This window comes from Hylaeus volcanicus, chromosome 2, assembly GCF_026283585.1.
Source record: "Hylaeus volcanicus isolate JK05 chromosome 2, UHH_iyHylVolc1.0_haploid, whole genome shotgun sequence".
Classification (NCBI taxonomy): domain Eukaryota; kingdom Metazoa; phylum Arthropoda; class Insecta; order Hymenoptera; family Colletidae; genus Hylaeus; species Hylaeus volcanicus.
The window spans coordinates 3,514,698-3,529,686 of NC_071977.1; the positions used below are offsets into that span (position 1 = coordinate 3,514,698).

Consider the following 14,989-nt stretch of genomic DNA (forward strand, 5'->3'; position numbering starts at 1 on the left):
ATCTATTCTATTTCTATTGTATCGTCTACCTTTTTCCTGGCTCTTGTAACGACAAAATTTCTTCCAACCGTTAGCTGGTACGTAGTCAAACTCGACTTTGAACGTTGGCTAAAGCAAGCGTGCGTTAAAGTGTTAAGTGGAAAGAAATCTGCTGCGAAACGAGCCCGTACAGCGTGTAGCGAGCCCCAGCAGTCTGTATAAAACGAATCGGACACGCATGTCGCGAAGACTCCGTACTGTAGCTGGTGGACAGGTTTTTTTTTTTGCTAGCGAGATACTGTCTCTAACTTGCCATCAACGATTTAGTCGCACGCTTGAGGTTGACCTTGAGTCGTCACGGAGCTTTTTACAAGCTCGTTACAAGCTGAGGAGCTTTTGAGTCGTTTGTACTTGCAAGTTGTCACGTACTCACTCTGCGAGAATAATTGAAAATGCATTTGCTTCTTATCTTGTTATTCGATCCTTGTGATTATTTTATAGCAGAAATCATGTGGGATAAACGGATACTTGACTTTACCGTGATTAATTGTGATTAAATATTATTATATATTTGTCTTAACGAATCGTAATCCATGTGGTGTACGTGTTTGTTTTCTTTCGGGTTTATCGTACATTTCCTTTTTCTAATAAAAACGTAATATAAATTATATTACGTTTTGTGTCCTATTTGTCTTTTGTATTTTTATGAGTTCAAATAAGTTTGAATTGGCGTGATTCCGATCGACGAAAATGCAATCTCTGTAGTTCTTTGGTATATAGAAGTTTTGTATAAAATATCGATCAATTTTTGACCGTGTGGTTTACGTGCAATTCATTAAAATTAAATTATAATTTCTTATACAAAAAGAGGTCCAAAGCACAGGTCGAAACATACACCGTTTTGAATAACAATCCATATATTATGGTTCAGTTACCGTTAACGAACTATCGGAGATGGGGTATAATGTGAGAATAAAATGCTAATTTTATCAATTAAAAGTTTCGATTTTATTTACATAAATAATAGTAAATATTCCAACATGAACATTTCAAAGGAATCAGAATCCTCGGTTGATCGTGATCGTTGAAGGTTGCGGCCATCGTATCTAAAGGGGTACCTGAACTTCACGTCGCTATTTTGACGGAATCGAAGCAGTGCTTGCGTTAGCGCTCCATTTAGCGGCGTGATCGATAATTAACTCCTTATCGTGGAAAATTATCGTGATGCCTCTGTAGTCGCGGTAGGCAGTCGTAACCGAGATATGTAAACGCGAGGTTCGTCGTGTTTGTCGCTTTAACAAAAGCCATGGAATTATAATGGTTGAAAATAGTGCGCGACGTGTCGTCGTTCCTGCAGTGAAATCATTCGGTTTAGGGCTTCCGGTAAAATAAACGATGATTCAGTAATTGAGTATAACATTTCGCGAAACGGAGTGAAATACTCGCAATCTTTCGATGAATCGAACGTGACGGTGCCTCTGAGATAACGTTTCGCGATGCCTGTTTGCAGGATGAACTATGTCAGCTCTGTGTGATGGACACGAAGCCTGAGGGAGTGGAGGAGACTAATCGAATTGCAACGATTTTGGGAGATCAAGGAGAAGAGGGTGACGTTGAAGAGGACGCGGTAAGCGAAGACGAAGAGGACGACATGCCACCGACACCTGACACAGTGCCGATGACAAATTCGACGGTCATCGAGGAGGAATCTTGCGATCAAATCGACGGTCAACCCGAAAACGTCGAACAATCGAATAGCAATCTTGCTACCGACGAGCCAGTGAAACGTCGTAGAACGACCGAGGAGGTCGCATCTTTCAACACGTAAGGCTCTTCTTATCACGGTTTTATCACTTAGGCGTGTGCGTTAGGCGTCTGTTTGCGCGAGAGAACGCGAACTCGTAAAAGTCTAGTGCCGTGTTGTTCCTGACGAAAGAGGCATACCTTTCTTTTCTTTTCTGTGTGCTTTATAGGTATATCGACGTTCACAAACGCACTGTAACGCGACACTATAAGTGTTAAGTATAAGGTGTTAAGGACGTCTCTTAAAATAACAATTTAATTAAATTTTACATCAAAACAAGATGTTTAGGTTTTTCTCTACGTTGAGTTTCAAATTTTCATGAATTATAATATCTCGGTAACGATGTGGTTAATATTCGTCACTTTTTTTTTTTTAAATGGTTCATAATTTCAGTTATTATAACATATCAAGCTTATAGCAACCTCGTAAATTGCAATTTGATTTAAATTGAAAAAATTCACTGTGAAAATCCGTATCTTCCATAAGAAGCTATGCTAAAATTACAAAATTTTAATATCGTTTTTCATAAAACTTGGGTGGTGAATAATTTTCATTTTATTTGAAACGTTCCATAATTTCGATGCTTGTAACATAAAATAATAAAAATTGCATTTTAATTTCGTTAAAAAAAAATTCATGTCAAAATCTGTATGTTCCAAAAGAAGCTATGCTAAAATTACAAAATTTTAATATAGTCTTTCATAAAACTGTGATAATCAATTTAAATCGAAATAGGCTCGTACAATTAATATTTCAATAATCAAACAACAATCGAGTGAAGTTTTCTTAAGATCCTACATTAAATAAATCCATGGAACATCTACTTCAAGATTCTAAAACTTCCAAAATTCAAGTATTCGTATACTTTTAATAACCAGTGTAATTTCGTCCTCTCTTAAAAAATAAACAACGGCACAAACAACATTTGTGTCGCGTCTCCTTGGATTGCAACAGCGATGGACAAAACCCTAGGCTTCGAATAAATCTCGAGTTTGCAGATATGTTTATCTCGCTTCATCTTTTGAACGTTTCCCAAAGAAAGAAACGAGACAAACACATCGGCAAACTTCCGATTTAATCGAAGCCTAGGGTTTCGCCCATCTCTGGATTGCAGTACTTCCTCGTATCCCCTCCCGCGAAAAACGCTGGTCCATCCTGTCTCTAACCTGCTGTTTCCGCACCAGGTCCAACAGGAAGTCGAAGAATTGCGCGACCTTCTACTTCAGACACTTGGACACCGACTCCGAGCAGAACGAGGAGCCCGCGGTGGTCGCGGAGGACTCCTCGGAGGAAGAGTGGACCTACACGTCGTCGAACGTGAACAACGACGCGGAGCAACGTAAAACGAACGTCCTGGTGGGCTTGGACTTCGGCGAGACGCCGAGGAACGGGCACGTCTGCGGGGAAACCGCGAAAACGACCGAGAAACCCGTGAAAAGCGTCGGAATGGAGTGCGTCGACGAGACATCAAACGAAACCGACGCGTCGTCTCATCGCGACAAGGACAGCGACGAGGAAACGCGAAACGACAAGATGAGCATCCAGAGGCTCATTAAGGAGGTAGAGAAATTGGTCGGGGAGGAAAGACGCGCTGGAGTGCCAAAGACGTTTCCTCAGCTCATTCTCGACGATAAGGGTATAACGAACAATCATCGCGCTAAGTACGCTCGAATAAAGGAGTGGTTGAAGCTGAACTCCGTGCGCGGACACGAAGGACGATCTACGTCACAGGTAAGTCGTAATTATTACTATTGTTGCTGGCTGACCGTTGCCTTTCGTGGCGTTAGGATGTGGGATCCTCCTTTTTTTTTTTTTGCGTACGCGATGATGAATCATTTGATATGCTAATCGAACGTTCAAATCGATGAAAGTTATGACCCGTCTGTGAATGGAATTTAGTACCTTGGTTCAGCTTGAGATATTATGCAAGATCGAACGATTCATTCTCGGGTTTGATTTTTTAAGAATAGCACAGCGTGTGTAGAAGATTTTCAAAGCGGTAAAAAGAAACAATGTTTCTTGTTGACACGTTGATCGCCCACGTCACTCGTAGATAGGTGACAGGACTTTCCACTAAGGAATTAAATAAATTAATTCCGAAGATGAGATGTCGAAGAAAGTAAATCTGCGTAGAACGCATGAATCTGAGAACATTTCAGAAATGTAGAATATAAACAATCGATTCATGAATTGACGATAAGTCGTGGGAACTTCTTAATTATTCGTCTTTAACATGTTCGCTACACGAATCATTTCAGGCATGTACATAGATACTTTGTTAGATAAAAATTACAAAAAGTATTCAGAATTGAGAAGTCAGGCTGAACGGATTAAACGAAAATACACGTTAAATTACTTACGACTTGAAGATGTTCCTTTCAGAATCTCTCTACGATACGAAAAACAGAAATATTCGCAAGTTCTAACGCAAATAGCTTTAAAAATTTGCATGAAACTTCGAAATCGTAAACATTCCAATGATTTACGAGTCTGATGTTACGGAGTCAATGTGCCAGTCAAACGATCACAAAATGACATTCAGAACGTGTTTTGATGGCGCTTACGGTTCCGCGAGTTCCCTGCGCGGTCACGCGAGCCGGCTCTAACGAGGGCTAAGGGGAATTACAACGTTTCGTAACAATTGTAATCAACGTGAATTACAGCCGTTGGATAGCTGCGATGCCAGCGGCGAGTACACGACCGAGGAGTCCGACGGGGAGAGACAGTCGGTCTCGTCTGAGGATCTGCAGAGCAGCGTCGCGACTTACCGTCGTTTCGAAGGTGCTCTGCTCGGTTGCGCGTCCCAGTCTATGTCGCAAGAGATATTCGACGACGTCGACAGGACGCCGATCAACGAGTCGCATCCGATGCTGGACGCGAGCACGCCGAAAGTCGTGATGCGCTCCAAGCAGAAGACGAACGGGCCCAGACCGTGGAGCGTTTCTTGTATCTCGCAGATCGGTAACAACTCCAGTTTGAATCAAACCAACGACCCGATTTCGCAGTTCTCCATCTCCGAGACGGCGCTCCATCAGCTAATTGCTACACCGCCGACCAAGTCCGTGTCCCTCGATGCCACGTGAGTACTTGTACATGTTCGCGAGGCCTTCCTCGATTTTCTCTTCTCGCGCGCCGGGCTGCTTGGGAATTCACAGTGTTCGCGGACTTTTAGGACGTCTGATCTGGGACGTTCATTTCTATTAGGTTGTCCCGAAAGTTTCTTTCGTTTTATTAATAAGTAATACGTACGCGATATTTTATGTCTAATGTTATTGAATTGAATGTTATTGATTATTGAATTGTGTACGATTCATTTTGCTCCATTACTGTAGCATCATCAACAAACGTCAACATCTACAAAATTAGATTGTCCATTTATATAAACACCACCGCACAAAAGTAATTGAGTGGAAATTACGAAAGAAACCTTTGGGACCACCTAATGTTTCTATAGTAACGGGACAAATGAAAACCAAGAGGGAAAAACTCACTATGTCCAATTTTTACCGAAATTGAAACATGCATGTCACCTTATTTTTTTATAAAGAACTCGTGGCTGCTAGTACATGTTATTCGACCGCATTCTCTGTAGCATATAAGAACTGTACAGAAAAATTTGAAAACAGTCATTTGTCCAGTCGTGGTAGGTTTAGCGTTAAGACGGTATTGTTTGGTATAGTACAACAGATTTTAGATAGGTTTGGGGGCCAATAGCAAGTTGTTAGATGTATTTAAAATCTGATTACACGTGGTGATGATATTGAACTCGAAATTAAATTAGAACAGGGGCACCAAATTTCAAGTATGCAGAGTTGGAAAGGAGGATTATTTCTTTTAATATGTTTGGAATTTAAAAGGAATTATTGAATTTTAAATTTGTACAGTTATAGATAATTTATCCCTTGTAATTTTTACATAAGAAAGAACTTTTCCTTACGTCGCATCATTTACAAATCATAAAACGAAAAAGAAAAGAAAATTTAACCAATATACTCTGAACAGGGAGGACAAGGAAGGAGATTATTAAATGTACAATGTATAGAATTAGAGTAAAATTATAATACATGAAATTTGTAGGATTAATAATGATTTATTAAATTAGAGTCGCACAGAATTCAGAAGAATGTATCGCGTTAAATATCGTAAACTTGGGCTTTGGAACTTCAACTGGAACGTTGCGATTTCCTTTGTTCTGTGTTGTAGAGGATCACGCAAATCATTCAACAATTCGACGTCCACGTTGATGGAGGAGTCGATCATCTGTCACGATGGCCGCGTGGTTCGGAACAGCTCGTTGCGTAGGAAGAAGAGCAGGCTGCGTAAAAAGACTCTGGTAAGTCGGCGTTAACACCTAAGCAAGAAGAAATCATTAAGAATAAAGATACAAGAGATCTTGCAAGCAGTATTTTACATCCATCGAGTTCGACGGAAACACGTTCACGTAATTTTAACTTATTAAATAATTCGTTTACGTTTGAGGATGCCTGCATGAAGTCGAACAATTAAACTAAATCATTAGGCTATCCTTTGTAATGTTTAAAATATTAACAGAGGAGCATCGCCTTGAAGTCGCTCCAAGTGCAAAGAATTATACAAAAATAAATATACACGTAATGCGTGTAACAGAATCGCTTAAATTGTAACATGTATAATTTCTCGGTGTGAATCTTGTAAATTCAGGGCCGCAAAAGCGAATCGAGCTCGGAGGGTGTAAACGCGAATCATTCAGCCGGAAGCGACGGTAGCTCGACGAATCAGCAACGTTCGACCCGGAAGATGAGCGGAAGCCGAACGATACGCACGATCTCGAGGGATTGCCATGGACGTTTGACGACGCTGGTGAAATCAGGCTCGTTCTCGGGGTGCACGGATCACCAACAACTCTCCTCGGAGAGAACCATAGTCAGCGATCCGACACCGCCGTTCAGATTACCCTGCTGCACTTCGGTGGCTTCGGCGTCCGAAACCGAGGGCGAGGAGCAACGTAATTGCACGCGCGGCCGATTCGTCTACGAGGAAAGCCTGCTGGACAACGTTCTGAACACCAAAGAGCTGTCCAATCAACAGCTGAACGTCGACAGCGACGTGGAGATGAACAGTCTCGGGAACAACTCGTTCTCCGAGCAAGCCTGGGATAATTATCAGGTAACGACGTTTACCCTTTGACGTCTACCCGTTAGATGTTGGATAAACCGAGATCTATCAGACGATGGCCCGACATTTTTCATCCATTTCTGCTTTGGTTACTTTCTCTGCTATACTCGGTGGTCTTCGGAGCTTTCGAAAGGCGTTCCATTGGGAGGGAAGACGAGTTTTTAGATTTGAATTAGTGGCGGGTTTAAAATTATACACGAGCGTGAAGAATTTTTTAAACGATACCTTAGGATTTCAGTTTTTGACAAAACAAATGGTATGGAATATGCAACGCCTATGGCTACTTTGGCAGATTTATTTTGTTATAGAAAAGAAAAACAAATTTTGAAGGGCTTCTAGAGAAAAAATATGTTTAATTCTGAAATTGGTGAACTTCAACGACCGATGTATTGGGTTGTTATAAATGAATTAGTTAATGATATTATCGTTACAAATTAAACTTCGTTAAAGTTAATAGTATCCTTCCACCTTAATCACTACATCATACTTCATCAGCATGTGAACTGCTTGATTTAATATCATCGTTATTTATGTATGTACTTATTAGTATTTATTGATCTGTTTCCCCCAGGAAAAATATATGAGCGAGCCCTACAGCGAAGCGCCAGACGTGGAAACAGCTCGAAGACTATTGGACTTTGGTGACGATTACAGAAACTTCCTCGATAGTCAATCTGATTGTGCATCCAGTATGAGCGCGGTCCCCACTAGTTCTCCGCTGCCTAGAAGTCGTATGCATCATGTACGTTCCATTCTTTTCTTCTTTTTCGATAAAGTGTCCATATTTTTTCTGTAGTACACCCCCAATATATATTTTTACGCTCGGTTCCTTTTTATTTTGTGCATACCACGAATCGTTATACAGCATAATACATTAATCCAATTTCATTGTATATTTTCAATGACTTTTTACAAATATCTCTAAAATGTTTCATATTACTACATTAGTAATAAAGTAAGAGTTTATATCGTGTTCCATACCGCAAGTGTTCGTGTAAATTTTGTGTTGTACGTTATAATATTTCGTTATACATAATATAATTGTTTCGTATTTAACGGAGGTTCCTTTTTTGTTAAATACCTAGTATACCGAAGGTGATGTATTATAGTAGCGTTAACTTTAGTATATTGTTTGCGCTACAATGTTTCAGTTATAAGAAAATAAACGTACGTTGCTGTGGGCAAAATGTAATTCCTCTGCAGCAAATAAAAGCTTGCAGCAAATAAAAGCTTGCAGCAAATAATAGATTCATTTTTATATGGTTGGAACGAAAATCCTTGCAAAAATTAATTTAACAAAAATTTCATACAAACTTTACATGCCGAAAGTATTCTCTAATGGCATCGACTGTCGAATTATTTTTAATCACACAGTCCAGTAAATGAAATGTAAATATCTGTAAAGACTTTCTTTTCAACCTTATACCTCGCAACCTCACACCTTGTACCAAAGATACTCACGCATAGCTTCTATCAAAAATATTTCTGCCCAGTAGAAATCATTACAAAGTATCGATAAATTACTCTTGTTCATTTGACTTTCTTAAATTGCAATTATAATTCAATTCGTAATAATTACTTAATAATAATCCTTGAACTGAAATTTCATATCAGGTAATTACGCTTTCCATAGTTTCATTTTGATATCTCTCGCATAATATACTCCTTGGTCGAATCTCTTCGTCTCTTATCAAGAGTTCTCTGAGATGAATGCGTCTCTGCAATGATGATATCTTAACGAGGGTAAACGAGGGTAATTACGGCCATAGTCGCTACAAGAGTTCCTTCGCAGTCGAGTGGACAAAGTATGATTTCACGGCAGACCTAAATCACAAATCGCCATGAACTTTCGTGTTACACACAAGTTCAATGTATTGGCATTGTTTGTACAAGTGTTTATGCAATGACAATGTTTTTCAAGTGTACTCCGCATTTAGATTCGTGGATAAGAGTCGTGTATTGTAAATATATTGTAACTTACAAAATATAATACACTTGAGCCACTATTTAATGAAAACGAATTTAAATTAAAATTGAATTTTTTCTGAACTGTTTTCGCAACACGAGAAAAATTATTAAATACATTTCTGCAAACATGATCACTTCAACAGTAACGTTAATAAATTAATTAAAATTATTTTACTTCCACAAGACATAAAAAGAGGCATAGTAGGTAAAACACTTATCTTTGCGTAGTAAGTCTGTGTACAATGCGATCAATTCGTTATCACCTGATCTTAACAATGTCTAGGTAGCTATGATATCCAGACTTGAGAACTTTCATCCTGTATAATAACGACGCGTTTTGAGCACCGCTGGCACGAGCACAACGAAAGCATCATTAGGTTCTCTGCTTGACTTCAATATCTTTTGATCAGTGGTACACAACCGCTGTGGTGAAAACGGTCGACGAGATTCGACAGAGTACCCCAACTGATTTAAATTCAAGTCCTCCGAGAGAAATTATAAATCTGCATCGTAACTTCGGTAACGAACTCTGAATCAATATAAACGTTCAAGTGAATGACGAGACCGAAATTAACGAACCATTTTATCTGAATGCACAAATAACGTATAAATTCCTTTAAGCCATCCGTGAAGAATACTTTCGACGAATCATGCATTTGTAGTCACGTGTTATCCGTAACGCTTATAAGTACCTAATTTAAACGGATGACAGTCGATCTAGCAAGTAAGGTATCGAAGTATTGAATGAACTTTATATTGACTATGCGCTTTGTATATGTTTCAGGAAATCATCGACACTACGGAGGACAGCGACAGCGACGTGGAGGATGTGCGAAACGTCGTTGAAAAGTCTCAGTCCCAGCTGGCGCTCGCTGAAAGTCTGTTTTTAAGATCGAAAGGCGGAGCAATTCCTGAGGATTGCGTACGTATATCCACAGTAGGGATTCTGTTTATGCGCTTACTGGCAAAAAAGCTATTCGGTTTGTTTCACGGTTTGCTGAGGAACATTACCGAGGTTGTTTTCTGTTTGTATCGCTCAACTGTGTTCACCTCAACCAAGGTTGTGCACGTGTGTGAACGCATGAAATCCTTTTTTCTAAGCTTGACATCACCCGTTGCACCTGACTATGGAAAGTACGATTAAGCTTGCTTCCTCTTTTGCTTTCTGCGCTTCGAATGCTAGCTTTAAGGTAGTTTTAACGTCTTCGACAGTTGTAACGAGCGAGTGATCGCTAATCAAGATTTAACAATTTTTACTACCGCCTTAGAAAGTTTATACTTTGGAAAAGGACTTTCTACGTTAATATATATTAATACAGGTTAACGTTAATTCGTGTAAAAGCTTTACTTGATTCTCCAAATTAAGCATTTTAAGTGAACAACCAACGACAAAGATTCCAGGTGGTAAATAAGGGAATTAGAAACCCTGTAAGTTTCTCTTTACAACGACGACATTGTATATTGAAACTATACATTTGCTTCTTTTAGACCGCCACCATTTTATTAAGTGACGATGCTGATGTTAAGTTCTGCTATTATTTGTAACGTAACTAATTTAGGCGTAGTTTATATATAATAAATAAAATTGATTATATTAAACCGTTATATTTACTGTATTAGTCCATTCGCCGCTATGCCCTGACATGAATTATCATCGTTCGATACAGTGACACACTGATTATTAGATTAAATTGTGTTAACACATTTTCATAGTTGTAAATACTCCTAAACAAAACTATATGTATATCGTCTTTCACTCAACGTGAGATCATTACACCGTGAGGTGGTAGTAAGTTCGACAAAGACGAAGCTTGACGTACGCAACGACGTTTGCTTGCATGTTTACTTCCGCTTTGTCCTTATCCTGCTATTGTAGAGTGTATCAACAAATCACAGAGATAAACACTGACTAGCGTCAGTGCTTACATCTCTGCCACGCTCTGTGGACAGTTTCGTGTTGGCTTCACACGAAGGTACGTTCGCTCAAACACAGTTTCTATAAGTAAAAATGTAAGTTACAACGATAGTTCTCCAGGCTTTTAGTGATTTAACCTAACGCTTAACTCTAATTTCCTGTTTTCATACAATAATAAAATAAAAATTGAATAGTTCTTGTTGAATAGTACATAGAAATATGGTTAAGGGCTTTTGCTGTAGTACTTTATGCTCGCTGAAAGTAGTCCCGTAGCTTGTATTGTTTTCCTGTAATGATTTGCCTCTTTCTGTTGTAGACGGAAGTGGAGTGTGCGTGTAGAGAGAATCTGAGGTGTCTTCACGCGCTATTGGAGTCCGTGAGCAATTCATTCCGAAGCGAAAAATATGTGAAACAAGTTCGTGGTGAGTACAATAATCACATTCAACGTCGATCACTTTCTATATCGCTGTCGTACATGACCGCTGTTTTGGTTACTGCTCTGAGCGGACTTGTCTTTTTGCTTCTGTCGTAATTTTTCGCACCTGACCTTTCTCGACTTCGTATTGAATTATCCTACGAAGGGAGGCAACCGGAAGTGGAAAAGCGTTCCCTTTTCTGATCGAGCGACCTGTCAATATTTTCCCCAATGCCTTACGTTAACAAATTTACGATGCTTTCAGCTAAATACTAAAAGAACATTGTTTTGAGCGTTATTTGCGCACTAATACGAACGTCGTTTGGTTTTTCCTTTAAACGGCGAAATGACGTTGCCATATATAATCGCGTATCGAGAACGTATATTAATATTTTATTGAAAGTGGCATCAGTTTTACGAAACTAGGCTACGAAATCTTGATCAACAATCAACTTATATACATATAACTGGAAGTGATTTAGAAAATGTTAACTAAATCATATTTCCCGTTAGTTTATACAGATTACGATAACCTTAAGGAATGATAACTAACTGGAATCCTGTTCGTTTAATATCTAGATCTCTAAGCCCGATAAAGTTAAACGATGTTTCGAACGTCTAACTGAACATTTTTGTAAGTTACTTATAAAGACTGACATGCAAGTATTAGCACACGAAGTATGCATTTTTGCTTCCAATGTACTTCGTAAGACGTATTGTTGGTAAATATATGCATTTGGAATCGTATCCAATGTATTATGAATTTTCTAAGAATTTTTAGAATATTAATTATAAGTGTTGAACGATTTAAATTTGGTACAATTGAAATCCGGATTTTTATGTCACTTTTTCGGTTCGAAAAACCACACATGAAATGTTAAAATATATAAATTGCAATGCATATATTTAAATATTACAAATTCGAAGTTAGTTTAACGTCACTTACGCACAAGATCGATGTGTATTATACAATATCTCTTAAATTTAAATTATATATACATATAAGTGCATGCGTAAATTTGCTTGAATCATGAATTGATTATCTGCATGCTCAATACTGAATTATTTTGCACACCGATATATACCTCGGTTGAGCATTATGTTCTCGATTAGTAATTTAAATTTCAAATACAATATTAAATGCGACGTAACATTTTTTATTTTTTAATTGATAGAAAGACGCAATGAAATCTTTAACGCGCAATGTTAAATTATTTATCCGAATAAACTAATAACAGTTTAAACAAGAAAGTACCGTTTCCAATGGAAATTTCGCGTCGATATTATTAAAATGCATGAATTACCTTTGTTCTAGTTTTATTGTTATTGAATTAGCGCAAAGGAAAAGATAGACGTTGCGGTAGGAAACGCGAGTTGGATCTGGTTTGTACGAGTTTGATACTTAATTTTTTTTTATCATTACACATTTATACGGAATTTTTATCGATGCTTTTGTTGTCATCCTTATTTTGGTGCAACGCGATTGCGACAAAGCTTTAGAGTATTTTCATTTTTAGTTTACCTGTGTACACGTTAATTGTAATTATTATTCAATAAATATTGCTGTGTTGTGGCTTTTTACTAATTATTCTCTTGTTTCTTTTTTCACCTGTAGAGAATATTAATTTATTCGCCGGTTGATAATAATTATTTGGATACGTGAAACTTTATTATATTTTTAAGGAAATGTGCAAGATAAATAGATTAAATTTAATCATATAATTCTTCTCATAAAACAGATTTAAAAGTGTGTAATAATCTTTCTTATCATGAATGTAATTATAAACGATAATCATCGTAATCATTTATAAACGATATCGAATAAAATCATTGAGAAAATTGGCCTTATTTCTCTTGACTACGTTTAATTCGTTAAATTACGTTAAATTAATTGCCTCGTTATAACAAATACAAGATGCTTCAAAATTATTCCTCCATATCAAATATAGATGCTCTTTTTTTTACTGTATTTTTCTGCTTGCGGCATGAAATTATTTTACAGCTTTTGCCAATGGAATCTACTTCTATAATTTCTACATCAAGCACGCACGGAGCATAAGCACGAAAAATTAACCGATTGTGAGACTTTTTCAATGGATTATTTTTATTCGATTAACTATGCACGCTCAATTGCAACGTAGAATTCAAATAGATTTTACTATCATTTAACGTAGTTAAATGTAACGAGGAAATTACTTAATTCAGCTGAGCGTTATTCCAATAGAGTGTATGTCTATAAATTTATTATCTAATTAATATGTTACATGTTCCATCGATGCTGTTATATAAATTGATAGAAATTTTAGAGTATCGGTACGTCGAAGTATTGCATCGTTAGAATAAAGTTAGAATAACCTTGTACCTACTAAACCGTTTAGGATAGTAAACAAGGAAAAGGAAAGCTTGCTTAAACCAATGCACAGCACTATACTGCAAGCAGATTTTAATAGTTGGGGGAGGAATGTGTAGGGCAGCTGTTAGAACAACCTCTCCAAAATAAAAATTGATTCGACAGTGATTCAATTATTTAGAAGGAAGATAGATGAAGATTGTCGTTAATAAATTGACTACAAGACAAATACTTTTAACACTCCGCCATTATAATTCTTCTAATACCTCGATGAGAACCCCTGTCATATACATATCTGACATAACACTGAACCTGTTAAAAACGAAAAAGCGCTATCCCGTTTCGCGTTATTCTGCTCCCCGGTTGAGCATTTTTTTCCTGTTTCAAACATCCATTGAAAGTGTGCCGACCGCGCGCGCTGAACGCCTCCGTGGACTTCTTCGAAGTCAACGAACCGCTATCACGGCAGGAATCAGGCTCGAAGGAGAAATATACAAACAGTCCGTACTCGGTTTCTTTGAAGGCATCGATCGTGATCGGTAATCCGGACGTTGCTCGAGCGCGTGCCGTGTGGGTGCACGCACGTGGGTGGACGCTGCTCGCGCGAGGGCATCGGTGCACCTTCGAGAGGCTCACCTTATAAGAAGCATATACGACGGAGACGCACGAGTCTCTGCTCGGCCGTTCTCGTCTCCGTCGTCTGTGATTTGCGGGAGAATCCGCGACGTTATGCCGCGTGCTCTCGCTCAGTAGCCAGTCTCCCTCGCGACGTGAAACGTCGTTGACGTTTCGGTCCCGTCAGCTGATTCCGCGGACCACGCGCTTCGGATGAAGGTGACACTATCTGTTCCGCGGTTTGAGTGAGGCGTTTCTATGCACAGAATTTCCTCGAGAGTGTGTTGTTCTGTGACTAAAGTGTCCTCTGGCAGTGGTGCAAGTTGAATTATTTAGTGATTCGAGTATTGGTATGATAGCGATGCTAGTAGAATTGTTCATTTCAATGTATGTATGAAAGGGATTCAAGTGTATTGTAGTATTAGTGATTCAGGGGTAGGATTTGGGGTCCAAATTGAATTAATTAGTGACTCGAGTATTGGTATGATAGCGATGCTGGTAGAATTGTTCATTTCAATGTATGTATGAAAGGGATTCAAGTGTATTGTAGTATTAGCGATTTAGGGGTAGGATTTGGGGTCCAAATTGAACTTATTAGTGACTTTATTGTAGGTCTGATAGTGGTCCAAATATACATGTAATTAATGATTTCGATACAGGTGGTTTAAATACGAATAGAATTATATAGAAACACAATTTCAATATAGGTCTGGTAGTGGTCCAAATATACATGTAACTAATAATTTCAATATAACTGTGTAGTGCCTAAATATACATGTAATTAGTGAC

General features: G+C 38.3%; 1 protein-coding gene and 1 long non-coding RNA gene across 7 annotated transcripts in view; one reads left to right on the plus strand and one right to left on the minus strand.

Moving 5' to 3' along the window:
- The window catches only part of LOC128884809 (klarsicht protein), a 168,879-nt gene that overhangs the window by 106,425 nt on the left and 47,465 nt on the right, over window positions 1-14,989 (plus strand). For all 4 annotated transcript variants that reach the window (XM_054138445.1, XM_054138449.1, XM_054138446.1 and 1 more), the window contains exons 9-16: window positions 1,490-1,803; window positions 2,968-3,514; window positions 4,447-4,862; window positions 5,987-6,116; window positions 6,464-6,928; window positions 7,509-7,679; window positions 9,690-9,827; window positions 11,137-11,242. In XM_054138445.1, the coding sequence (XP_053994420.1) occupies window positions 1,490-1,803; window positions 2,968-3,514; window positions 4,447-4,862; window positions 5,987-6,116; window positions 6,464-6,928; window positions 7,509-7,679; window positions 9,690-9,827; window positions 11,137-11,242 (2,287 nt within the window). The remainder of the gene's footprint in view (window positions 1-1,489; window positions 1,804-2,967; window positions 3,515-4,446; window positions 4,863-5,986; window positions 6,117-6,463; window positions 6,929-7,508; window positions 7,680-9,689; window positions 9,828-11,136; window positions 11,243-14,989) is intronic.
- Window positions 5,798-14,989, minus strand: part of LOC128884817 (uncharacterized) — a 107,896-nt gene continuing 98,704 nt past the window's right edge. For 2 of the 3 annotated variants that reach the window (XR_008459481.1, XR_008459482.1), the window contains exon 4: window positions 5,798-6,134. This is a non-coding gene — a long non-coding RNA (uncharacterized LOC128884817). The remainder of the gene's footprint in view (window positions 6,135-14,989) is intronic. The other variant, XR_008459485.1, reaches the window with a different exon arrangement.